A 25,536-nucleotide genomic window follows, 5' to 3' on the forward strand; every position below is an offset into this window, starting at 1 on the left:
TTCACTAGTACCTCTGCCTATAAATACATACACATTCATACAGCAATTTGCAAGCCTAGCACTTTCTTTGAATTGTTATTAATCCCTCAAATATTAGCAAAAACGAGTGTTTTATAACCCTACCAATTTCCTTTTGCAGTTTTGCCATCTTTAAACAATACACATTATAATTAATTTCTAGCATAACAAGCCATTAATTAAGGTAATCCTTCAACCAACATTTATGCAATGGATAGCAAAAGCAAATTCAAACGAGGTAGTCAGCGAGTGCCTATTCCTAGCGAAAAGCCTTTCGCTACAACCTTGACGTCTAACCTCAAGGAGACGTTTTTCCCTGATGATCCTTTTAGGAAATGGAAAAAACAGCCGTTTCAAAGGAGATTACTTCTAGGATTACAATATTTTGTACCAATCTTTGAATGGGCGCCTCGTTACCAATTCAAGTTGTTTAAAGCGGATTTGATCGCCGGGATAACCATTGCTAGTCTTGCTATTCCTCAAGGAATTAGTTATGCTAATTTGGCTACTTTACCTCCTCTTATCGGCCTATGTAAGTTGTTTTATACACCATTACTTTCATTTTTTCTATACACGCGTTACATAATGTCACGGATGGTCTTACAATAACATATACATGGTAGTACTTTAATTATCATTGACATTAATTTTCGAGTAGCAGAGTTCATAATTTACATAGCATATTGATAAAAATTAGAGTGTTTTTTTTGTTAATTAGTGACGAATTTTAAGGTAATTGGTGGTTAATTAGTGAAGGTGCTATTGATAGAATTAAGGTGAGTTTTATCAAATTACAGACGAATTTTAAGGTGATTAGTTATTAATTAGTAAATTGGATTTGTGGTTAGTTTATGTGGTTAGTTTATGTGATTTGTAGTTAGAGAATTGAACTTGCATTTTACAAGAACTATATTACTCCGTAATGCATTTATATGACTAGTCATTATGTTAGACAATAAAATACATTCGCTTAAAGTAATTAAGGGTAACTTGTTTATAGCAAATTTCATTGTCCACAGAGTCATAGAGATGACATGTTAATGAGATAAAAGGTCTAATATACAATTATACATATATTTTTTTATAAATGTTAAATGTTAAAATATATCCTCGCCCTCAAGGCTCAAGTGCCATAGTTATATGACCTTATGACCTCATAATTAGTGAATCTATAACCAATTACACCAAGTCTTATATGATAACCAACCCCTTTTCTTTTCTTTTCATTTTTTTTTTTTTTTTGGTGTTTAGAGAGCCACATATGATAATTATTAATTTATGCATTGTATTGATCATAGCCAATGGAGTCAAAATTATACTTTGCACACAACCTTATCTAACACTCGTTTATTGGTGCCACATAAGATATGACTCAACGTATCTGTTTTTACTATTTTTTCAACAGTTTTACTATGACTATGATCATAGAAATGGTAATAAATGGGGGAATGAAATTTAAGAAAATTAATGTATATTATAAAAATTATAGTATATATATATGTTTACATCAATCACTAAAAATTTGGAAATATATCTAATAATTTTATTGTCATTTTATTGTACAAAAACTTTTGTATACATCCGGTTTACACTAATATTAGTGTACATCGAGCAGTATAGGGGTAACTTTATGCCAATTTAGGGTAACTTTTTGCCCTTTTTTGGGTAACTTTGAACATAATATGATTTTTTATAAATAAAACAAGAAAAGTTTTATAAGGGCAATAAAATAACTTTCAATCACTAATAATTGAATTTTAGTCATTTAAAATGTGATTCTTTACCAATAAAGCATAGATTATTTTTATTTATATTGGGTAACTTTTATATATATTAGGGTAACTTTTATTCATTTCAGGGGTAACCTTTGATCACTTTAAGAGATATTTAAAATGGATGTACAATAATTATTGTACACCCGATTTTTTTTAAAGTTTGTGTTTATTGTATTACCCTATTCACTTTACCTTATTTTTATTTTACTTAAATTATTTTTATAGAAGTGAAATTATTTTTACTAATTCTCTATTATATTTCTTCTTTAAAGTAAGTGATTTTTAACGAACTGAACTTATTTTTATTGATATGAAATTTATTTCACGAACTTAGTTTTACTAAATATTGAGTATTTATTTTTTTATTTAAAGGTGAACTGAACAAGACAACAAGTATTGCATGCATAATATTGTCTTTTTTCCAATTTAGGATCATCAAATTAAGAATTTTTAGTGCTCATAGTTACTATTTCAGAATATTACGCATGCAATTTAGGATATATATTAATATATTCTTACTTTTTTTATTTTAAAAAATATTTTATTTATGATAGAAATCTTTATTTCCTAATGGTATAATATTGTTTATATTCCTCCTTTTATTTCATTTCTTTATCCACCACCTCGTCATCCTTACTTTGACACATCATCAACAACACTTGAATAAAAACGGCTGTAAAAGAAAAATGAAAAAGTTTAAAAAGAACTGAAGGCCATGAGTATATTTTTCATACAATAATATCTTGCTTATTAGTTATTACCATTACTAACTGATTTGAAATACAAATACTTCATCTAAAACACAAATCTAATATATATATATATATAGGGGAGTTTTTCCCTGAGTTTTTAGAGAGCCACGTAAGATTTAATTTTCTTAGTGTGTCATGTAAGATTATAAATTTAAGTTGTATCCAATTAAATAAGATATTATTAAAATATTTTATAATTAAATAATTCAAATGCCACGTAAGCAAAATTGACGAATCAGATTTTTAAACTTAAATTAGTTAAATATAATTTTTTTTTAAATCTTTTGATATTAGGAATTTTATCTAAATATATAACCAATTTTAGCATATAGATTAAAAAAAAAAATTATTTTTAAAAATTCAAACAAACCGTGCATTGCACGGGCTTCATCTAGTTTTTGTATGTGGCTGGCCACACCATGTGGCCAGCCACAGTTTTATTTATTTATTTTTTTATTTAAAAAAAAATACATAAATCTTCTCTCTCCTTTATCTCTCTCCTCTTTTCTTAGCTTTTTCTCCAAGCCAAACCACACATCACCAACAACCATATCTCTACTCCACCCATATTCTCTCTCAGACCACACATCACCAACAAGCATATCTGTACTCAACCCATTTTCTCTCTCCTCTTTGCCAAATTGATGCAATTAAAGCCCGAAATTGTAGAATTTGGGTGTCAAATTGCTGTGAAAATTGCGATTAATTAAGCTTAAGGTCATCAACAACATTTGAAGTAGTGAAATCAATGAGAATCGAAGAAATGTGAGCTCGTTTTCTTCGTGGAATCTTCGATCGAACATTCTTCGTCAAATAATCAGCAACAGAAACAACAATAGTAGTATGAGCAGGTTATAGAGTACTTGTAGGGTGCGATTAGTTTGGCCATAGATACTTGTAGGGTGTTACTGGTACGGTGTTACTGGTTTTGGTCAGGGGTTACTTGTAGGGTGTTGGGGGTTACTTGTAGGGTATTACTGGTTTGGTATGGGGCCTACAAGCAACTCTTGAATAAATAACTCATACAAGTAACGTTGAATAAGTAACTCATACAAGTAACCGCTGAAGTAACCCATACAAGTAATCCTTAAATAAGTAATCATACAAGTAACCCTTTAATTAGCCCGTTCAAGTAACCCCTGAATAAGTAATTCATACAAGTAAAAAAGTAACCCCTGAAAAATACAAGTAACCCCTAAATAAGTCATCCATACAAGTAACCCGTGAAAAAAAATATATAAAACAAGTAACGCGTGAAAAATACAAGTAACCCCTGAATAAGTAATATATGCAAGTAACTCTTGAAAAAAAAAATACAAGTAACCCCTAAATAAGTAATCATACAAGTAACCCCTGGGAAAAAAAAAAAAAAAAAGTACAAGTAACCCCTTAATAAGGGGAAATGATTTTGGCACACCCCCAATTGATTTTGGCATACCCCAATGTGAGAGTACAGTTTTCTATGCTCTTCTCACATTGGGGTGTGCCAAAATCAATAAAGGGTGTGCCAAAATCAATTTCCCTTAATAAGTAATCATACAAGTAACCCCTGAAAAAAAAAATACAAGTACCACCTGAGAAATACAAGTAATCCTGACAATACCAGTAACTCCTACATGCGCGTGAATAGTAATTTGTTATGTGCGCGTCTGGATCAGTTATTTTTGTTGACTTAGCAGCAGACACCAAAAAGGCGCCGCGTATAAAAAGTACCTATTAGATTCATACTATACAAACCAATAATAACAAATTATTCTATTTTTTTTATTTGAAAAACAACTTAAGGATAAAGGGTGTACATATTACATTTACCTGATTTATATTTATTTTAGTCGAAAATTGAAATAGATAATCTTTCTATATTTTTGAGTTGATAAGGTATTTATTTTGGGAATGTAGACTCAAGTTTGGTACCACCATTGGTATATGCAATGATGGGGAGTTCAAGAGATTTGGCAATAGGCACAGTTGCAGTTGCATCTCTTTTGTATACTGATATCTTGGGTAAGGTCGTCAGTCCCACCGAAAATCCTAGAGAGTATTTACATTTGGCTTTTACGGCTACTTTCTTTACTGGTGTTATTCAAGCTTCTCTTGGCCTCCTCAGGTAATTACTTTGTAAATCACACTCATGTGAAATTTTGTTAAACTCGTCTTGAATATTAGTTTTTAAATATACAATTTTTATAGTAATTTTTTATTATGCGTAATTTGAGATATTTTAATTATAAAATTGCATTTAGAACCGTGTAAATACTAAATGTGAAAAACAATAAAAGGCAGAGAGAGTTTTTTAAATTAGCTTAGCTCTACAAGTGACACGGAAACTCCTTTCTATATATGCTCATTACTATTACCTTTGTTTGATATTGATGTTAACATCGAAAATTTAAGCACTCGCAATTTCACAAGTTCCTTTACACTCATTACGTAAGGAAAAAATTTGATCATGCAATGGAAGATTTATCAAAATATATGAGGTAATAGCTGTTATAGTTTGCTAATTTCTTATGATTAGGAACTCCATATGAGCTTATAAAAAGACTAGCTCCAATCAACATAGCCCATTTTTTAACACATCTTGATATTTACTAGTAGTACTCCGTCCATCCATTTTTATTAAAGTTATTGTTTGAACATTTTTTGTGTTCAAATAAATAGTGTTAGAGATGTAGATATACAAATTTAAGTTTACATTATTTTAATCACGTTCAAATAAATTTTTGCCTCATTTGATATCTTTTTGTGGTCCTTCATGATTTTCATGGCTACAATGATATTATTAATAAAGCTATAAAAAAAAATTTATGCAGTAATATCATAGTATAAAAACAAAAATGAAGTATCATTGACAAAATGTTGTATGTACAGACTGGGATTTATTGTGGACCTACTGTCGCACGCCACCATATTAGGGTTCATGGGAGGAGTTGCAACAACTGTTAGTTTTCAACAGCTTAAAGGAATTTTGGGATTAAGACACTTCACTCACAAATCCGATCTTATTTCAGTTCTAAAGGCTATTTTTTCCCAAACTCATGAGGTATTTTCTTAGCACATACAAAATATCAAACTTTCATATACAATAAATTTCTGTGTAACGGTTGTTAAATTAATAAAAAACGTGTCTTAGACACTGAGGCGCAAGGCGAAATGGGGTAAACGCTTAACTTGGCCTTGGTGAGGCGTTTTTGGTTAGGCGCATGAGGCGCACCAAAAGTGCACAGGTGCACCCGAGCCGCAAGTGAAGCGCACCTGGAGAAATTTCTGCCAAAGTTTTTTTAACTGCTTATAGTGCGTCTCACTTCAAAGAAGCGCACTGAGGCTTGCCTTAGGCGCACCTAGGCGCCGCATTACCCTTCTTGCTTCAGCGCTCCTTGAGCTTTTTAATACATTGTTCACATGTGTGCTATGTTATTTGAACTCTTCAATTCATCAAATACGCGTGTCAAATTATCAACACTTGAACACTTTATTTTTAATTCAAAAACATAAAAAAAATTTCACAAAATAGTCTAATTAATTAGACACTTGGACACGTACTCGTGTTGGATTGAGTACTCGAGTTCAAGTAACATAGTTATGTCTTTCAAATTATTGTTTTGTAAGATTTGCAAACATGTTAATACGAAGTAGTAGATAGTATGTAAGTACTTCATACGAAGTAATTTTTATTTGGTAGACAATTTAAAACTAAAAAAAAGTTAGGGAAATTCTCATCGGTAACACCCAACTTCTGTTTTTTCTCAATGGTAGAATGCAAATTTTTGGATTATCATTGGTAATCACCAATTATGAATACTAATTTACTGGTAACATTAATGAAACTTTTACCTAATTATTGACTAACCATGATTTAGTAATAACACAATTACAAACCTATCCTTCTAAAAAATCACTTCTCTCCAACGTTATATGCTTGCTTTCCTCCTCAATCAGTTACCTCTTTATACCCTAAACCCCCATTTTTTTTTCGTACTCCCTGTTCTTCTTCTTCTCAATTTCTCTTGTTTTTTTTTTTTTTGAAAGATCTTCTCAATTGCTCTTAATACTTCCATAGCTAAACAAAATGCGAAATATAAGATAGTTTAGGGAATGAACTATTGGGTTCAATTTTTCTGGGGTTCGATTAATTAATTCAGGTGCACTTGCCCCAATCATCCCTTGTTCTTCCAATTTTGATCTGATTTTGAGTTTAATTTGGTGGGTTTCGATCTATTTTGGGGATGAACTACTGGGTTTATGATTAATTTTAGTTTATGTGGGAATTTGATCAGAATTTTCGTCAGTTTTATAGCTATATCCACCCCGCCACAAATGTCGAACCAATTCTCCACGAAATTGAACTCGATCCTCATGTAATAGCGAATTCTGCTTCAATAACTCAGCGAATTTAATCCCCAAAAAAACCGATTAAAATCGCTCCTTATGTAATCCCAGAAATTGATTGCAAACCCTACGAATTTGTGTAGCGTTTTTGCCTTGAGAATTTCCCTAGTTTTGATGAATATCTCTGGTGAAGATCGTGAAGAGGAAGATGAAGCCTTCAAGTTATTTGATTAGATATAAGTGGTTAAAGGAAATAAATATGGGCAATTAAGTCATTTTGCTTCCAATTTCCCACTTAACATGGTAACCATGGTTAAGGATTTAAGTAAAAGTTTCATTAATGTTACCAGTAAATTAGTATTAGTAATTGGTGATTACCAATGATAATCCAAAATTTTGCATTCTACTATTGAGAAAAAACAAAAGTAGGGTGTTACCAGTGAGAATTTCCCAAAAAGTTATTTTACATTAAAAGTAACATGTTTACTATATATCACTCAAATTGATCAAAATAGTATATATGACAATTAATTGATTGATAATGATACGGGTGTATTGTTCTAACGAGATTAATCCCATTAATCACTTGCATGACTGATAGCAACCAACTTAATTCAAGAGTTAACCATATATTATTTGACATAATTAATTTGTTTAATTAAGTAGCTAATCCATAATAGTACTAAGTTTGATCTTTTATTTATTGTTACAGTGGAGATGGCAGCCTGCAATTCTGGGGTGTAGCTTTCTGTTTTACATGCTGTTGGCAAAGTTCTACGTGAGTATTCATATCCTCTAACAAGTATAATTATTTGTAACTGTTATGCGTGACAGGGTCATTTTGTTCGTTAATTTAATTATGTATGTAATACCAATTTTTCAAGTGATAATGCCATTGAATATTTGCAATTTTTTTAGATACAAGTAAATTTATTTGAATTGAGGAAATGACCAAAACTTAAAATTCAGGACACCTATAACTATATTTATAATTTGCTAAGCTGAGGTTTTCGATATTAATCCTTTATTCTGTATGCAGAGTAAGAGAAAACCGATTATCTTTTGGATAAGTGCAATGGCTCCTCTCACATCTGTTATTCTAGGAAGCTTGCTTGTCTACCTCACCCATGCCGATAATCATGGTGTCCAAGTGGTAAGTAAGCATAATATTCTATGCATATATGTTCTTATGGTGTTTAAACAACTTTACACAATTTTTTTTTGATGTAATATTAGATCGGACATTTGAAGAAAGGACTGAATCCGCCATCATTTAAGTATTTGGCATTCGGATCTCCCTTCCTTGGCAGTGCAATTAAGACAGGAGCCATTACTGGAATCATAGCATTGGCTGTAAGTTTGATTACCAAGTCATCTTTACACTATGATTTATTAGGTACAAATGCATGATGCAATAATATTCTAATTAGTCACTATTTGTATAATTGCATGAATGCTATATGTACATTAATCAAACGTGATTAATCCTATTCGTGCATTACTTAGATCATTATTGTTTCATAACCAATAAGTACAACTTCAGTAAATTTAGACACTTTTTATTGTCTGCAAGCCCTGTTTTTTTCAGCTTAATGAAAAAAAAAATCTGAGTAAAAAAAAAAAACAGATATATATGTCAAATATACCAGTGAATCAGTATAAATTTACCTTTGGTATGTTTCTCTAGATTCGAATGGACCCTAACAATTGTAACAATACAGGAAGGTGTAGCAGTCGGACGAAGCTTTGCATTGGTTAAGAACTACCACATTGATGGAAACAAAGAGATGCTCGCGTTTGGGCTAATGAACATTGTTGGCTCATGTACTTCTTGCTATCTCACTTCAGGTATGCCTATTGCCTACGATATATCATTGGATTTTAGAATTTTCGTTACATGTTCGTCCCTAAAATTTAATCGTTGTAATTTACAGGAATATTTTCAAGATCAGCAGTGAATTTTAATGCAGGATGTCAAACAGTGGTGTCAAACATAGTAATGTCAATAGCAATGATAATAACATTGTTGTTTCTAATCCCGTTTTTTAGTTTCACCCCGCTTGTGGTTCTTTCATCGATTATAATCAATGCGATGCTTGGCCTCATCAAATATGAAGAAGTCTATCATCTTTGGAAGGTTGACAAATTCGACTTTATCATCTGCATAAGCTCCTACCTTGGTGTCGTCTTTGGCAGTGTTGAAAATGGCTTGATTACCGCGGTATGTCATGCAAGAACAAATTTGAAACACCTACTTCGTATTTTCTTTTTCAAGAGCTCTAAAAAATTTTTATGTGCAGATTTGCCTATCTGTAGTGAGACTTCTGCTAGTAGCGGCAAGGCCTAAGACCGTGATGCTAGGAAACATACCAGACACCGCGTCCTACAGAAACATCCGACACTATGAGTTTGCCAAGAGAGTTGCTGGAATTCTCATCCTACAGATTGATGGTCCGATCAACTTCGCTTGCACCAATTACTTAAGAGAAAGGTACGTGTACTAGCTCCGTATGTCCAAAATTAATTGTAAAATTAATAGTGATATCTTAAATAAAACGTGACAGTTTATTCTGGACGAAGGTAGTATTAACTTTACTGTATTTCTAGTGCTGTTTATTTAAGCTCAAAATAATTCAATCACATTCTATATTATTGCAGAATCATTAGATGGGTTGATGAAGAAGAAGATAGAATTAAAGTTTGCAGAGGACAAAGTCTGCAGTATGTTATACTTGATCTAGGAGGTAAACTTGAACGTACTACATTATTTCAACCAGTTGGTTTAATTTTTCGAATGTCTAAATGATTTCGGTTGTAATCGAAATCAAATTCAACCACATCCATAGAATTCAATTACTCTGATGAAGCTTACAAAGTAAAACAATGTATAACAACTAGACGTTTCTTTGCAGCCGTAGGTAGCATCGATACCAGTGGGATCAGCTTGTTAGAAGAAGTAACAAAACTAATTGAAAGAAAGAGTTTAAAGGTACAAATTTAGCCTTAAAATTCACACTTCTCTTTTTATTTTTTCTAGACTGTATTTAGTTAGTTTTGCTTCTGCTGCTGCAGCTGATATTAGCAAACCCAGGTAGTGAGGTATTCAAGAAAATGCATCTTTCCAAGTCTATTGAAATCTTCGGCGAGGAGCACATATATCTCACAGTGGCTGAAGCAGTCGAAGCATGCACATTCATGATGCAAGCGAGCGAATCCATGTCCACAACCACACAGTCCGAGAATAATGATCCAGCAGATCAGGTTTAGTTCAAGGGAATCCTTTCTCAGCCACCACAATTCTTGCTTGGAAGAGCACTGAGTATCAAGAGTTGAAGACTATCAGCGATGGTAATCGATCTTGCAGGATATGTAACAAAGCTTGAAAGTCATTGCAAGATACACATTTTGTAAATGTAATCCTAGAGTAAAAGAGTAGGGCGTTCTTGTTTCATACAATGGCAATGCCAATGCGTTGTTTTTTAATGTCTAGGAAAAGTTGTAATTTCTAAATTAGTAATGGTAAAGATTAATAATGAGGAGCAAGAGAGTTCAACTATCATATACGAGTACGGAGGAAGTAAATTTTTGTCATTCTTATATTAGTACAGGTAGTAGTGTTAATCAGCCGTGTCTGCTCGTGAACTGCTTGAGACTCATCTTGGTCAAAGCTCAGAGTTTTTAATGAGCCAAGCTTGAGCTATCCTTGGCTCGACTCAAAAGCTCATGAACAAGCTCAATTTTTTGTATACTAGTTTACGTTCTCCCTGAATGTTGAAGCTTTCATTTGTAGTTTTTGTTGTTGAAGAACCAACAAAAGATGGAGAAAGAAAATAATCTCACATCAAAAGATAAGAGCAAGTGATAAAATACGGAGTATAAGTTATAAAAGTAAAATTTGAGCCTTGTTGATTTTGGGTTTGACAAGCCTTGATCAAGCCCCGAGAGCCAAGTTCCCCTTTAGGAGTTTTAAGCTTCAGCCGAGCTCAGTTTTTCAAGCTTAACAAGCTTCGAGCTCAATTTGAGCCTGGGCTTACGAGCTTCGAGCTCAAGCCAAGCCTACCTAAGCTTAGTCTTGGCTCGGCTCATTAACACCCCCAAATACAAGTAAGTTGAATAGTGTGGAAAAGTATAAAGAGTTTATCCTTCCGCCTAACTGACAATTCTATTTTGACTCTATAGATTCCAAAGTAAATATGAGGTACTATATACTCAATTGTTATTAAGAAAGCATATTTTGTGTAAAAAATTTGAATACATTTATGCTTAAATGTTGTATTAAAACAAAACTACAAGTATCATTTACATATGAGCATCAGTACTAAAAGTAATTTATTTTTCATATCCTCATTAGTAGGGGCATTTTGACAATTAATTTTTTAATATAAACAAAACCCTTCACGATTACAGCATCTCTCATTATGACCTGTGACCAAAAAGTAACTCATTATTAATTGGACAACTAAATCACAACAATAAAACCCATGTAACAAAAAAATTCAGCTCTTCAACCCACTTAGCTTTAGCACAAGCAAAGAGCCACAAAAATTGATCAGATGGAAACCTCATCATATCCTTTGCCAGCCACTCAGATACACACGTAAAAATATCTTACGTCCTGTCAGTTCATACACAATACACTCGCTAACTAAATTGAATGAACAAACTAAATCTGCGTGCTACCCCTTCACCCAAAAACCAAATCATCAGCAGTACATATGAGCCATTAGGCAGAAGATCAATGAAATATACTGTGAATTTTCGAGCAATTACTCATAAAAGAAGATCTTCTCCATTGGCAATCCAGCAAGATCGGCCACAAATGCCATGACAGACAAACAGTTGACATGGAATTATGACATTCAAGCAGATTTTGCATTCTCATCTGAATCCAGGTCATGCAATAATCCACAGTTAGTCACTTCAAACTATCAGGAGGTGCTCATTCATTCTTTAAAAAAGATGCAGATGTAGTTCATGGGCACCAATGTCTCAGTCATTCTTTAAATAGACGCGGAAGTAGTTCATGGGCACCAATGTCCAAAGCCTCAGGATCCCTAAAAGATGATTAGCATAAAGCACCATGAGATTGCAGCATAATGCCATATATCATATAAATAACATCTTTTAGGACATCAAGGTTGATATAATCACAGTTGGAATATGAGATCCATGTACAAAGTACTAAGAGCCTATTTTCTTTATAAATTATTTTTACACCTCTTATTTTCACTCACAATTACACTTTCTCTATTTTATACTTCCTCCGTTTCTCAATTGATCCATTCATGCATCTCTTTTCTTTTTGGGATGTTTCACAATAGATGCACATCCTTCTCTTTCTAGTAAAATTTTATTTTAAATTTACTATGTTGCCCTCAACTTAAGTGGGGACAAAGACAAACTCCACTTTTACTTTACATGCTATAATTAAAGGTTAGCACTGAACAATCATGTAAATTTCTCCCCTCTTTTTATTGGTCTGTTTGCCAATTTTCGAGAATATATCAATTGAGAAACAGAGGAAGTATTAGTTGTCCCACTTTGACTTTTGACACTATCCACAAAACTTACTTTACCATATTATTTGCTTAAATATATGCACAAAGACAAATTAACTACAATTTTACATGATAATAATCTTTAAGCAAATAATCTTAATTTTATAAATTTACTTTTAGGTGAAGTTGCAACACTTGCCTAAAATGGATGTTTTTTTTAGTTACAAGTCTTACAAAATTACTCATTTTAGTAAGTTTTCCATATCAATAATACCAAAAGTACCTCATATGGGGACTAACACCCACCAACTCTCTTTTCATTATACAAGGGCTTCTTTGTCTAATCTCATATCCCATGAGGGGAACAAAATCCATTAACTCTATTTTCCTTAATCTTCATACCTACACCTATGTTGCAACTAATTCTAATTGGAGGAAGTATATATATCCCCTCATTTCAAAGAATTTTACACTGATTAAAAGAAAAAATTAGAGTCAACATTTTGAGAAAAAACATAGCATGAAGAGGAAAGGCCAACTTATATTCTTCCTCTTTGGGAGCTTCAACAAGAAATCAACCCTTACGAAAAACAATAAGAATGTATGTCTTCTCCAATATAGATTCTAGAAACTATACGAAGTAGCAATTTACAGGAGATAAAGGAAGTGCGCAAAATCCTACCTACCTACCATGTGGTCACCAAAATAGAGTTTGCAATTATAGTTGTGAGATAAAATATATAAACTTGCAAAAATAAGATTAAAAAACAAACATTCACACTCGGTGAAATCCAAATTGAAAAGAATATAGGCCAAGATGTCACTGTTCGCTTATTTCATACCAAAATGTCAGTAATGTTTTCCTTATACTAAACAAGAGGGTGGGTTTTTTTAAAAAAAATTTAAAAAAAAAAATTTAAAAAAAAAAAAAAAAAAAAATTACCCAAGTAAGCTAATTAGCCACCTTGTGTCATACTTTTGTAAACTTTAGTAGAATACAACACACAGAAAAAAAGGATGACCACACTGACAGAGTACAAATGTATTGGCAGTGTTCCTTCTGGTCTAACAATCAAAATGAGCCACAAATATTCAAACCTTAAAACTATAAAAAGAACAATGACACAAGTGCTGTACTGACTAAAGAATAGACTAACAAAGATAGTCAGAAGTCAAAAGACATCACCTGCACAAGGCCTTTCCTTTCTCATTGCTACAAGGGATGAACCATAATTTTCGTAGAAACGGAGACTCGAATTGGACAAAGAATCCATCACTCTGCCCATGCTTCCATTTCCTAAAACCTTGACCTTTCCAGACCTGCAAATAAAGAACTTCTACCATCAGAATGCTACACACTTTTTAAAAGTATATATCAATAAAGGACAAGAAGTCCACATTAGTCCTTTTAATCCTTTCTTCCCAACTATATCACTCGCAGAACAGCAAAGTCATATCTTAAATCCTACCTCAATCAAAGGAAATTGTCTCATTGTATAAAGCAGCAATGATGAGTAACTATATTGTGAAATGCTTTATTCAAATTTCACTCGTTTATAGTCAAAATTGTATGTAAAATGAATAAATTTGTTCAAATAATACTACCTTTGATTTTAAAGTTCTTAACACATGTGACATTTAATCACAAACTCCGCTTTGAGTTTTGACCATCATTTGTAATCTATACGTAAGTAAAAAGATTAAAAGATATTCATGTGAGGCCTTGTAAAATTTGTCTCGGTATGTATTGGAATATCAAAATTTTAATTATTTACAAATGTATACATAATTAGAAATATTAATGGTCTACATTGGCAAGCATGAAATGGTAAAGAGTTAAGAATTTTTAGAAACAAAGGTATTACCTTATAATTAATTTTTTTTTTATTAGTTTGAAGAAACCTTATATTTAACTTCAGAGAATGATTTGCCCTTATCACTATAATCCAAATCAGCCTACAATTTATATTCTTTAAAATAAGACTTGGGTGTGGATGTGACAGGTATCCGTGTTCAATTCACCATGGCTTAATACATACTTACATAGGACATGGGGGTGATTACATCAGTGATCATTTTCAGACACAAGAGCAGGCAGCAGCATTCCAAGTTCTTGAATATAATTTTAACAATAATTTTTATAAAAGAATAAATAACGACTTAACATAACTCGAGGCACATTTTCCAATTAATAACATGATATATGTATTTGAATAGAAAATAGAATTCATCACATATTAGCTCCCTAATCAAGAAAGTCTTAAAAGCCTCAGAAGCCATAGCTCATACCAGCGCTAATTAAGTGTTTGGGAAGAAGCAACAAGGATTCTTCACAGAAAACCCCCCTTTTAAGTATGATTCTTGTCACAAACCAACTATTAAGAATTCTGATGAGGAAGATGAAATATCTCTTCCCCAATTTGATGATGATTATTTCAACTTGTTCATTAAAAACAACTCATTGATTGATAGCATTCATTTTTTTCATCAAAATAATGATAATAAGATTAAGATTCGCATTAAAATGACATCAGCATCATAAAAACCAACAGGAGAGATTCCTTCCAGGATTTATAAGCAGAGGCTAGATGGTCCCTCCATTAGACCCTCCTGGAAACATAATGATTATCTACCACTACTAATAATCTTGAAGGAACTATACAAGTCAATTTAAGCAGCCCAAAGAACACCATGTCTTTTATTTTCATTGGAAAGAACAGAGTATCAAAACACCCTACAAACAAGGTTACTGCGATATTAACAGGCAAACCTACTGTCAACTTCAAGGTACCTGAGGGTAAGATATGCTGCTTTTGGGTGTGATTAAGCAAGCAGCTTTGGAGAATGAATCCACAGCATATTGCCTAAGAAATGAAAAGCAGTTGCTGTGTGTATGGGGTGATTCAAATGCCTGGAATATGAAACAATAATGAAACAATCAGTAAAAAGAAAAAAATGCATATAATGAAACAGCCTGGAGATTCATGATTCTATATCCTTAAAAATGAAATTTCAAACCAGATACAATAAGTTGACAATAATATCGCTTAGAGTGAGTTATTTCAGAAATACAATCATCGTTATTAAAAAGACTATTTTCTTAAAGTCAATACTTGTGAAATCATTTGAAGTCACAAGAAGATAAGGTGTGAGACTGAGAGTAAATGGAAACAGTCAAAACCTTATCTATGTTCACAGCAGGGGCATATTTCTCTGTATCTGTCTTTTCTTTGTCAAGAAGAAAGAAGACTTGAGGATCCACTTTTGAGGCTCCATGCCATGTTTTTACAGCATTTTCCATAGTTTCTACAAGAAATGAGAACAATACACCACCCGACTCTTCACCTCCATACTTCTCAGCCTGCAAATATAGAAAATTGATTGAAATCAAGCCCAATTTATCAGTCAATTTAAAGTCAAAAGGAAGCAGAGAACATCTAGGAATATGGTATTGATATGTAAAGTTACTATATACTATAGGCTGGATGAGACCTGATATAGAAAACTTAGAAACTTCAAAAATACTCCCATCTTTCCAAAAGATTCTTCACATTGACTTCGTGTAATATCACAGCCTTTAAGGTTGGAAGGTTAAATCTTAAGGCTCTAAACTTTGAAGAGTCTAAACACTCTAAATTTCATCTGCCAACATATAACCTGTCTTTTATTGTGTCCATGAACCATGCATCAGTCAAGCCTCAAAGACTATGAAGCCATAGGAATTTTCCACAGGCACTATCTGAGACAGTTAATATGTAGATATTGGGAGGTGCAGAAGCACAAAGTTTGTTATAGAAAAACATCTTTGGAAGTTGGGAACATGTTTAAATGCCCTTTTCTAAAGAAAATTCAGATGATAGTGTTATGAATTGACCTAAGGGAGGGGAATTATAGGTAGTGCAATATAAGTAACCTAAAAATATCTTGAGATGGAATAATATCCATTAGTAAGGGACAATGAGTAAGAATACGTTATAAATACAGGAGACACTATGAAAAGAGAAAGGCATCCAGAATGTCAAATTGTTATCTTAGCTTAGTTTAGCTTTTGAGAGTGAGTTAGGCCGTCCAATAGCTTGATATTAGATCCTCTATTTTGCTGTAAGTCCAAAATTATCCATCTAAAGTAAAACCTCACATTAAATTTTAATGTAGAAATCACAGTTTACAACAGATAGCCAACTAGCCAGAAGCAGCATCAAAAATGCTGTTTAACTTTAATCCACTTCTAATAATTTAAGTTGCTTAAGGAGGGAAAGACAAGGTGACTTGTTCTTATGGGAGATGTGACAGGGTGACAGGCTGTGACAGTGGTTGGTTACCATGAAATGTCCTTGGCGATATGATATTGCCCATATAAGAATTAGTTATCCGTTATTGAATGTGGAGAAGACAATTCAAATTTCCACACTTCACAAAGTTCACAGGCCAACCCGCGTGCAGGTCTAGGGACTCAAAAGAAGTCCTTTCATTTCATAAGTTCCAATAATCGACAAATTGTAAGTCTTCGGCATAAAAGTAAATATCCAAATGAATCAAACTAAAGTTACTTTACTACCAAGGCATCAAAAGAACCCTAGTTACATGCCTCCAACTTAGGCAATCTAAATGTACAAAGATACAATATTTAGAAGCAGCACTGACTTACCATTTCAGATTTCACTGTACTCAAGTGCTTCGCCACATCAACATTGGATCTCATCCTTTCTACTTCTTCAGCTTGCTTCTTATCTCTGGCCATTTGTGATATTTTCTTAATCTTTTTTGACACTTCAGTACTTTGTGGATTATATTGCAATGCAACTTCAAATGCCTCTAAAGCCTACAAGGAATAGAAAAATTGTCATATACAGAGCAAACTTGAGCACTTAAGATATGAGCGGATGAGCCATCCATCAAAAGATAATACCTGATCATATTTCTCCATGGCTTCCAAGATGCATCCTTTTCTAAAATAACCCTATATGGAACAAAACAGAATTTTAGAATTAAGTAAAAGAAATATGTCATTAATATATGTTCATCAACACATACCTTCTCCCAGTCTGGACGAAGACTGATTGTCATCTCAGCATCAGCCAGTGCTTTGGTGAGTTTGACGAGATTAAGAAAAGCTGCAGCACGATTGCTGATGCCAAGTAGGATAACAAAAATAAAGGAGAGAAGTATCAATATCCAAACATCACAAGGGCACCAACTTAAGAAAGCATTAAATTTCAGCCAATAACCTTGAATGGCACTACATTTATTACGAGAGGTTTGACAAAGTTCACAGAAAAATCCACTCCTTTAAATTTAGTAAAATAGACGGAAAAGTTGTTATTGGTACAGTAAATTACATTTTTATAATTGGCGTTAGGAGTTAAACTTAACAAACTAACTTTGTGCACCGTTTACACAAAAATATGTGGCTTATCAACGTCGCAAAGTCCATCCAACATAAAAAACAACTATAAAGGGTACAGGGCCTATTCAAGTTTGTTGTACAAAATGACAGAAGAAAAAACTCAGGATCATCTGATGCACAAAACTAAAACCTAGGTGCCCTTTGGGTACCATCAAACCTCAAGCGTAACAGCCGTAATCCATAGACATTGACAAAAAAAATCCTAGCACATGCAAAGTATACTTCAACAGCAAATAGATTATAACCATGGTGTATAGGGAAAGGAACTATGCTAAACACAAATCCAGCGTATTTTTCATTTAGAGAAATATGATTGGGTCAATAGAAAAATTATATCCCCTAAAATAACCTACTTTTTCAACTCACTTAAAATATTTAAATCTACCTCTAGATATTTCAGGTTTCAAAAATCAGTGAATCTCATATGGTAATTGAGGGTATTAATTCATCAAATATACATTATGCTAATCATCATACAAGAGGTTGGCATGTCTTGAACTACAATATAAAAAAAAAAAAAAATGGTATGAATAAGATTCCTTGCAAGCATTTGACAAACAATTTTGACAACAAAAGTGTACATTGCCATGTTTAATTTATTTATTATCTGTTTTTTTTAATTTATCGGAAAGTACACCTCAAAATGCCTTCATCCATTGCAAATCCTTAGGCTAACGGCAATGACTTCCCAAGAAAAGGTATGATGCTTCAACACATAAAAACTATAATTTATAGAGAAAAAAATGCCTACAATGTCAATTAAAGCACCCCATATACCCCTGGAAACCTTTGATCAGGAAAGGTAAAGCGAATATCTTGATTGATTATTAGGAAATTAACTGTGCACCAGAACCCATATGGCCATATCTAATGGAATGTATTATTTTATACCATTCTAGAGACCCTTTATTTCTCATCAGCAATATAAATCAGCATTTTTCCTTACTCTTTGTAAAAAAAATAATGAAAAAAAAATAGAGAGAAAATAAGGAGATGAACCAGTGGGAAAATCAATGATAGAGATTAGAATCATTGAAAAACCGAGAAGAAAATAGGTAAGATTTTAACTACAAGAACCATAGTAGGGAACAGGAAAAAATCTCAAGCACGGAAAGCAGATCAAAAATCTGCAGGTGGTGGTGGCTCATGAAGAGGAACAATGAAGAAGACACAAGAAGAACCTACTGCAAGAATGAAGATTTTAATTGCCGGTAAGAAGCTCCAATTTCCCTTATAGATTTTCTTATAAAATGAGTGTTAAGGTTTAAATTCTTCTTGTATACCTCCAAGGGGTTCCTTATCTTTACTGCAGCTAGGACAGTTCGATACAATGAGGTCATTGCATCAAAGCATCACTCCTAAGCATGCTTTATATTGAGGATGAACCAATCTCATAATGATTATCCTTATAACTTACAATAGCTAATCTATAAATGGGCAAGAAGCCCAAACTGGAATCCACTCCACCCCTCCCCCCTTGGCCCAAAACATGGACATGTAGAATGTGGAAGTTACAATACAACAACAACAACAACAACAAAGCCTTAATCACAAATAAATTTGGGGTCGGCTACAGAATCGTCATAAGGAATCGTACGATATGAAGAAACGGACAAAACCATCATGTAAAATAGTTTGAAAAAAAGCGAGTAAACGAAAGAGCGTTTAAGAAAAATTAAGGAAGTTTTATAGGAGAATCAAGAATAAAATTCAAAAAAGTTTTTAAAAAGTGGTTAAAATGTTCAAGTTGAAAACATACAAATTTGAGAAAACTTTAGCAAAGGAAAACAATACAGTTCATAAAACATTGGTGGGCTAAAAATAAAATTTAAAATGAAAATAAATTTTTAAGTATATATAATTACGACACGTCGTTGACGTGAATTTTTTCTCTCACGCCGCCCTATCCAACACTGTATATTCCTCAATCCCCTAAGCACTCATGTCATTCTCAATTACCCTCTTCCAAGTTTTCTTAGGTCTTCCCCTACCTCTCGCAATCCCAACACTTTGCCATTCTTCAAGCCTCCTTACTAGAGCGTCACTTGGTCTTTTTCATACATGGCCAAAGCATCTTAAGCGATTCTCCTTCATCTTGTACTCAATCGATGTAATATGTTATTTATTTTTTTAATTTTTTTTGGTAAGGTAAGTAATATCATTTAATGTTTAGAAATGCTTATTACAAGGTTTGAACACAAGACCAATAAGAACTAAACTATTGTTCTTTGCTATCGTTTAATATGTTATTTCAAAGTTGGAACATGTTATTTAAAAGTGAATATGTAATCGATGCAGAAGATGCAAAATATGTTATTTAAAGTTGGAAAATTGATTAGCTTTCTACAAACCAAAGACAAAACCTCCACTAGGAAGCCTATGTAAATAAGATGTATCAGAACTGTAGAAGGATAACAAGATGTCATAGCCACCTTACACTCCTCAAAAGGAAATCAATTTCTAACTTTGACTTCTCTTCATCATACCTTCAAAGTTCTATTTAATCAAAAGGAAAATGACTGGACTGTGTATGTGTCTTGTTTTATCGAAGCCCATGGCTAGAATCACAGTGACTTTCCGAATGCTTTTATTCAGCCCAAGAGTCAAACTCATAGATTCCATCTTTAACCAATTAAGAGGCTTCCGTAGCATTAGGCCAATATGTAAATGAAACTTATAATGGAAAAGGTATTACATAGGTTACATGGCTTCACACTACATGTCGAAAAACAAAAGAGCAAACCTCATTCTCTATTTAATCAAGAAAAGCTAAAGCCTTGTCCTCCTGTTGAAAAAAAAGCTAACATGAACACAGAGAAAAAGTATTTGTGCTCAGGACTTAGAATACAGAATTTCATGCTTTTTAGCCAAGTGTGAACCCCTTCTCTAGTGAATATCCAAAATTTTATTCATAATTCATACTTGGTGGTTTTCTTCTAATAACCATTTCAACAACGACAAAGTGTGGTAAGGATCAAAGGGCAAATTACTCCATGTCATAATCAATCATATGTCTAGGTCGAAACAATAGTAGCACAATCCTCTGCAAACAATAACATTTAATCGGTAAAGGTCCTGATGCTGGTAAATGCACTTTGCAGGTTCACCGGTTTACCCACGTAGGCAAACATAAAACAATGTATGATACAATCCAACTGATCTAAGAAATCATCATCCAAATAAAGCAATTGCCAATAGCTCAGCAGACTGAAACAATTAACAAAAGGTAAAGTTTGACAGTGTGTCAAGCACCTTAACCAAACGAAGCAGTCATAAAAAGGTAAAAAATCATCTACACCAATAAGATTACTGCTCAATCAGCCAAAGAAAACATCATAGTCAGAATTCGACAAATACTAGCCAGCTCAACTAAGTGAAACAATCCTCAAACAGCAAACTTTCCCAGCCATTTCATACTTTTAATTAACAGAAAAATGTAGTCCAAAGACAAAATCACCCGAGTTCGACAACCGCCAGTCAGATCAAAAACCGAACAAACGAAGCAATCAGCAAACAGTAATTGTCGCTTCAACAACATTTTATCAATAAATGGCTAGCCAAAAACATAATTCTGGACAAATTCCAAATCTATATCAAAATTTTACCCCAAAAAAATCCAAAAAAATGAACAATTAAAGCAAAACGAAGAGAACAAGAAGAAGAAGTAAACCTATAAAGAGTGGCGTTATTAGGGTCCTTCTTGATGGCTTGAGTATATAAAGCAGCGGCTTTAAGGTAATTACCAGCTTTGAAAAATTCATTGCCTTGATCTTTGAGAGAGATTTCCCCACCTCCTGCTGCTGCTTGTGATCCCGCCATTGTAGTCCTTCAAGAATCCTCTGTTGGTGGATTAACTTCTGGAAGTGTTTGATTAGGGGTTTAGGGTTCTTAGTCTTCTTACCAAATGATGGATCAAAATATTTTAATGTGTTTTTTTAACTACTCGTTTTTAAATACTTCTCCACTTTTTTTTTAGCAGCCGTTTTTTAATGCTTGCTCCATTACCTTATTTGAAATGTTTTTACAATACATCATATTTTTCACGTGGCAGCTTTACAAAAGAAGTTTTCCCGCCTAAATAAAAATCTGATGTCATTGTATTTTCTTTGGTTTCAAATTTTAAATTTAATTTCTCCTCTTCTCAATTTATCTATACTCTTTAATTTATTTATTTTTCTTCTATCACCAACTAATGGTATCTAATACATATTTCCCTTATGCTTCATTGAACAAAATACTTTGTTGTATATATTTTTTCTATTTTTCTTTATATATTACAAGTTTAAAATTATTTTTTATTTGCTTAATTAAAATTGTATATTAACAATCTAACTTTTATGTATATATTAAATTTTCATATTTGGTTTGTTCTTCTTCAAAATTAATTTTATAAAATTAGCATTTACAACTAATGGGTATGTCTCAATTGTTTTTCTAATACGTAAGAATACATAAAATATATACTCTATATTTAAAAGAAATCCGTGCATCACACGGGAATAATCTAGTTTAATTAATTTCTCTCACCAAGTGGACTCAATAATATTAATTCCATATTCTCTCTCCTTCAATTCTCTCCACTAATTTTTGACTTTTTACAAATTTTTATTCTTTCACCAACCCCACTACCTCCATATTTTATTTCTTTCTCCAATTTCTCCTAAAACTTCGCGCATGGAGAAATGGAGCAAGTATTTAAAAACGAAGGGAGTATTAGTTATGACAATTAGACTATTAGTCTATTAGTATTGCACTCGTACGATGTACGATTTACAAATTTTGATACTCATATTTATTTCACAAAAAAATAAAAATAAAATGATTTAATGAGTAATATTGGATTTACTTATAAATTTGATACTCATATTTATTTCACAAAAAAATTAAAATAAAATGATTTAATGAGTAATATTGAATTTACTTATAAATATGTCTTAATCATATATTTTTAACCCTCAAAATAATGATATACGAAATACTATTTGAAAACAGCTTTTTTTTTTATTCTTAAATTGTATGGAAATATTTGAAAAATAATTCAACTCAATGAAATATCAATCAATACCTACATTAAGGGCATGTTCTCTTACGTTGAAATTCAGTTCAGTTCAGTTCAGCTGAGTTCAGTTCTGTTCAGTTCAGTTCAGTTCAGTTCAGCTCAGTTCAGTTCAGTTCAGTTCAGCTCAGTTCAGTTCAGTTCAGCTCAGTTCAGTTCAGTTCAGTTCAGCTCAGTTCAGCTCAGTTCAGTTCAGTTCAGTTCAGCTCAGTTCAGTTCAGTTCAGTTCAATTCAGCTCCTAATTTCCTTCTCTTATAAAATATTCATTTCAGTTCAGTTTAGTTCAGTTCAGCTGAGTTCAGTTCGGTTCAGTTCAGTTCAGTTCAGCTGAGTTCAGTCAATGAGAACAGGCCCTAAGTCATATTTTTTCCATCATTTCTATTTGCGCAACTGGTCACCTCAATTTCTAATTTGAGTATTTTTATGTGTGGCTATTCAGAGTATTCACATCGGGTGGTCGGGGTTACTCAAGTTACTCGGTCAGGGGTTACTCGGGTTACTTCAAGCCAGGTAACCCCTTAAATAACCCATGACCGAGTGACTCGTAACCCCTGACTGACCGAACCCCTCGAGTAAACCCCTGATCAAGTAACTCGAGTAACTCATGATCGAGTAACACATGACCGAGTAACCCCTAACCAAATCCCTCAAGTAACCCATGACAACCGAGTAATCACTAACCGAGCCCCCTTAAATAACCCCTAAATTAAACTCTAATAGAGTAACCCGAGTAACCCCTAACCGAGTAACCCCTTAAGTAACCCAGGCCATGACCGAGTAACTATCCCCTAACCGAACCCCTCAAGTAACCCGTGATCGAACCCCTCAAGTAAACCATGACCGAGTAACTCGGTTAACTCATGACTAAGTAACCTCTTAAATAAGCCATGACCGAGTATTTAACTATACCCCTGACCGAACCCCTCAAGTAAATTCTAACATAACCCCTTCAATACAACATATTTTCTGTGCAGCTGGTCATACTGTGTGACCACTTGTAAAAAACGGAGTAATTATCCCCTATGACACATACAAACTAACCCCTATTATACTAATAGAGTAACTTCTAAGCCCGGTTCACTTCACCTTATATTTGCTTAATTAAATGAAATTATTTTTATTGAACTTAAATTATTTTTGCTGAACATAAATTATTTTTACTAAACTCAAATTATTTTTACCGAATTTAAATTATTTTTGTTGATAATTTTTTTTTTTGTTTCTCTATTATATTTCTTCTTTAAAGTAGTGCTTTTTACTGAATTAAAATTAAATATACCAAATTGAACTTATTTAATTTGGTATAAAAGGTTATATTATTATAAAATTGAACTTATTTAATTTGGTTTAAAAGGTTACAGGTTTTTGTCTAGTTTAATATTGACACCCCCAAAGGTTATATTATTATAAAATAATCGAAAGTTTGTATTATATAAATAGAGCAGGCTAAAGGTTGTATTATTTTCCTCAATTTTTCCTTTTTGTTAAAGATATAATATTCATTTTACAAAGATTTTATACTTGTTTATTTATAGTTGAGAAAGATTATATTGGACATCATAAAATAAGTACTTTACTAATACTTTCTTATGCAAAAATATGCAAAATTATTTATGAAAAAAGATTTTTGAAAAAAATACTCCCTCCATCCCTAAATTACATTCCTCCTTTCTATTTTTGGTAAGTTTTTTTTAGTTAATCAACTCTCTTTTTCTGTTTTACATTCCAAAATCAACTCTCTCTGTAGTATATTTAATGCTTTCTCACTCATCCTTACCTAATCTCACTCATAATCCTTGTGCCAAATTATAATGAATATGATTGGTTAAAAAATTTCAATTAGGAGCATGTGATTGGTCCTTTTTTTTTTTTTTGCAAAGGATTGATGACATGTCATGAGTAATAACTAATCTATCTTTGTACTTCCCATTGCATTATCTAATTATTGTTATTTGTCTTATTTTTCTCTCCTTAATTCTCGTGTAAATTTCCAAACGGGAATGTAATTTAGGGACGGAGGGAGTACACTATAACAATATTTAATCAAAAATAAAAATTATAACAAACTAAAACAGGACATGTATTATCTTTGGAAAAGACTATGTAGTTTTCCATCAATAACTATATACTAAAAGACACACCAGCAATGACACGTGTCATCTCCTGGTGTGTCCTTACTAAAAGACACACCAGCAATGACACGTGTCATATCCTGGTGTGTCCTTAGTATATTATTATTTTATTTTTTTACTGAAAAAATTGTTATTATTAAGGAAACAAATCTTATACAAAAATACTTTCGTAATCTTATACAATATAATTACTTAAATTAACATATTTTGACATCTTCAATACAAATATTTATAGCTAAAAAAAATGTACATTCCACTACAAGAATATATCATATTTATTGTTTAATCTAAAAATGGTTTATATAGTTATTTATTAGAATTCATAATTCTACTACAAGGTATTCATATAAAATCAATATTTATAGAAAATTAACAACGTATATTTTATTATCCCTTCGATAACTAATTGTCATAATAATAATAATAATAATAATAATAATAATAATAATAATAATAATAATAATAATAATAATAATAATAATAATATTCTGTCAATAATCTACTGTACGTACATATACTAAAATAGAGGAACCTTAACTAAAATATTACACACGTCACTATTAATCAC

General features: G+C 32.4%; 2 protein-coding genes across 2 annotated transcripts; one reads left to right on the plus strand and one right to left on the minus strand.

The window, feature by feature from the left end:
- Positions 1–228: 228 nt before the first annotated feature.
- LOC145607149 (sulfate transporter 3.1-like) lies at positions 229–10,179 on the plus strand. The gene is made up of 12 exons (XM_081662897.1): positions 229–550; positions 4,445–4,652; positions 5,417–5,588; positions 7,587–7,652; positions 7,914–8,027; positions 8,111–8,227; positions 8,596–8,722; positions 8,809–9,095; positions 9,175–9,365; positions 9,533–9,618; positions 9,787–9,863; positions 9,947–10,179. Exons 1-12 carry the CDS (start codon positions 229–231, stop codon positions 10,139–10,141), a joined length of 1,962 nt encoding a protein of 653 aa, XP_081519023.1. The 3' UTR covers positions 10,142–10,179.
- A 1,179-nt stretch (positions 10,180–11,358) lies between these two features.
- Positions 11,359–21,676, minus strand: LOC145608718 (uncharacterized). The gene is made up of 8 exons (XM_081664324.1): positions 21,450–21,676; positions 17,407–17,500; positions 17,282–17,332; positions 17,021–17,194; positions 15,554–15,733; positions 15,164–15,283; positions 13,559–13,692; positions 11,359–11,928 (listed from the first exon to the last, which is right to left on the minus strand). The coding sequence occupies exons 1-8, from the start codon at positions 21,596–21,598 to the stop codon at positions 11,868–11,870; spliced, it is 963 nt and encodes a 320-aa protein (XP_081520450.1). The 5' UTR covers positions 21,599–21,676; the 3' UTR covers positions 11,359–11,867.
- Positions 21,677–25,536: the final 3,860 nt, after the last annotated feature.

Source organism: Chenopodium album, chromosome 23 (genome assembly GCF_948465745.1).
Source record: "Chenopodium album chromosome 23, dcCheAlbu1.1, whole genome shotgun sequence".
Classification (NCBI taxonomy): domain Eukaryota; kingdom Viridiplantae; phylum Streptophyta; class Magnoliopsida; order Caryophyllales; family Amaranthaceae; genus Chenopodium; species Chenopodium album.

Bases quoted from the DNA above. Each gene is read 5' to 3' on its own strand.
- LOC145608718 (XM_081664324.1), bottom strand. From the start codon at position 21,598: ATGGCGGGATCACAAGCAGCAGCAGGAGGTGGGGAAATCTCTCTCAAA. The intron at 17,195-17,281 runs GTATTATCTTTT...TATTCCTTGTAG, and splicing joins CCATGGAGAAATATGATCAG to GCTTTAGAGGCATTTGAAGT. The intron at 15,284-15,553 runs GTTTTGACTGTT...TTCATATTCCAG, and splicing joins CTGCTGTGAACATAGATAAG to GCATTTGAATCACCCCATAC.
- LOC145607149 (XM_081662897.1), top strand. From the start codon at position 229: ATGGATAGCAAAAGCAAATTCAAACGAGGTAGTCAGCGAGTGCCTATT. The intron at 8,228-8,595 runs GTAAGTTTGATT...GTAACAATACAG, and splicing joins CTGGAATCATAGCATTGGCT to GAAGGTGTAGCAGTCGGACG. The intron at 8,723-8,808 runs GTATGCCTATTG...TGTAATTTACAG, and splicing joins TTCTTGCTATCTCACTTCAG to GAATATTTTCAAGATCAGCA.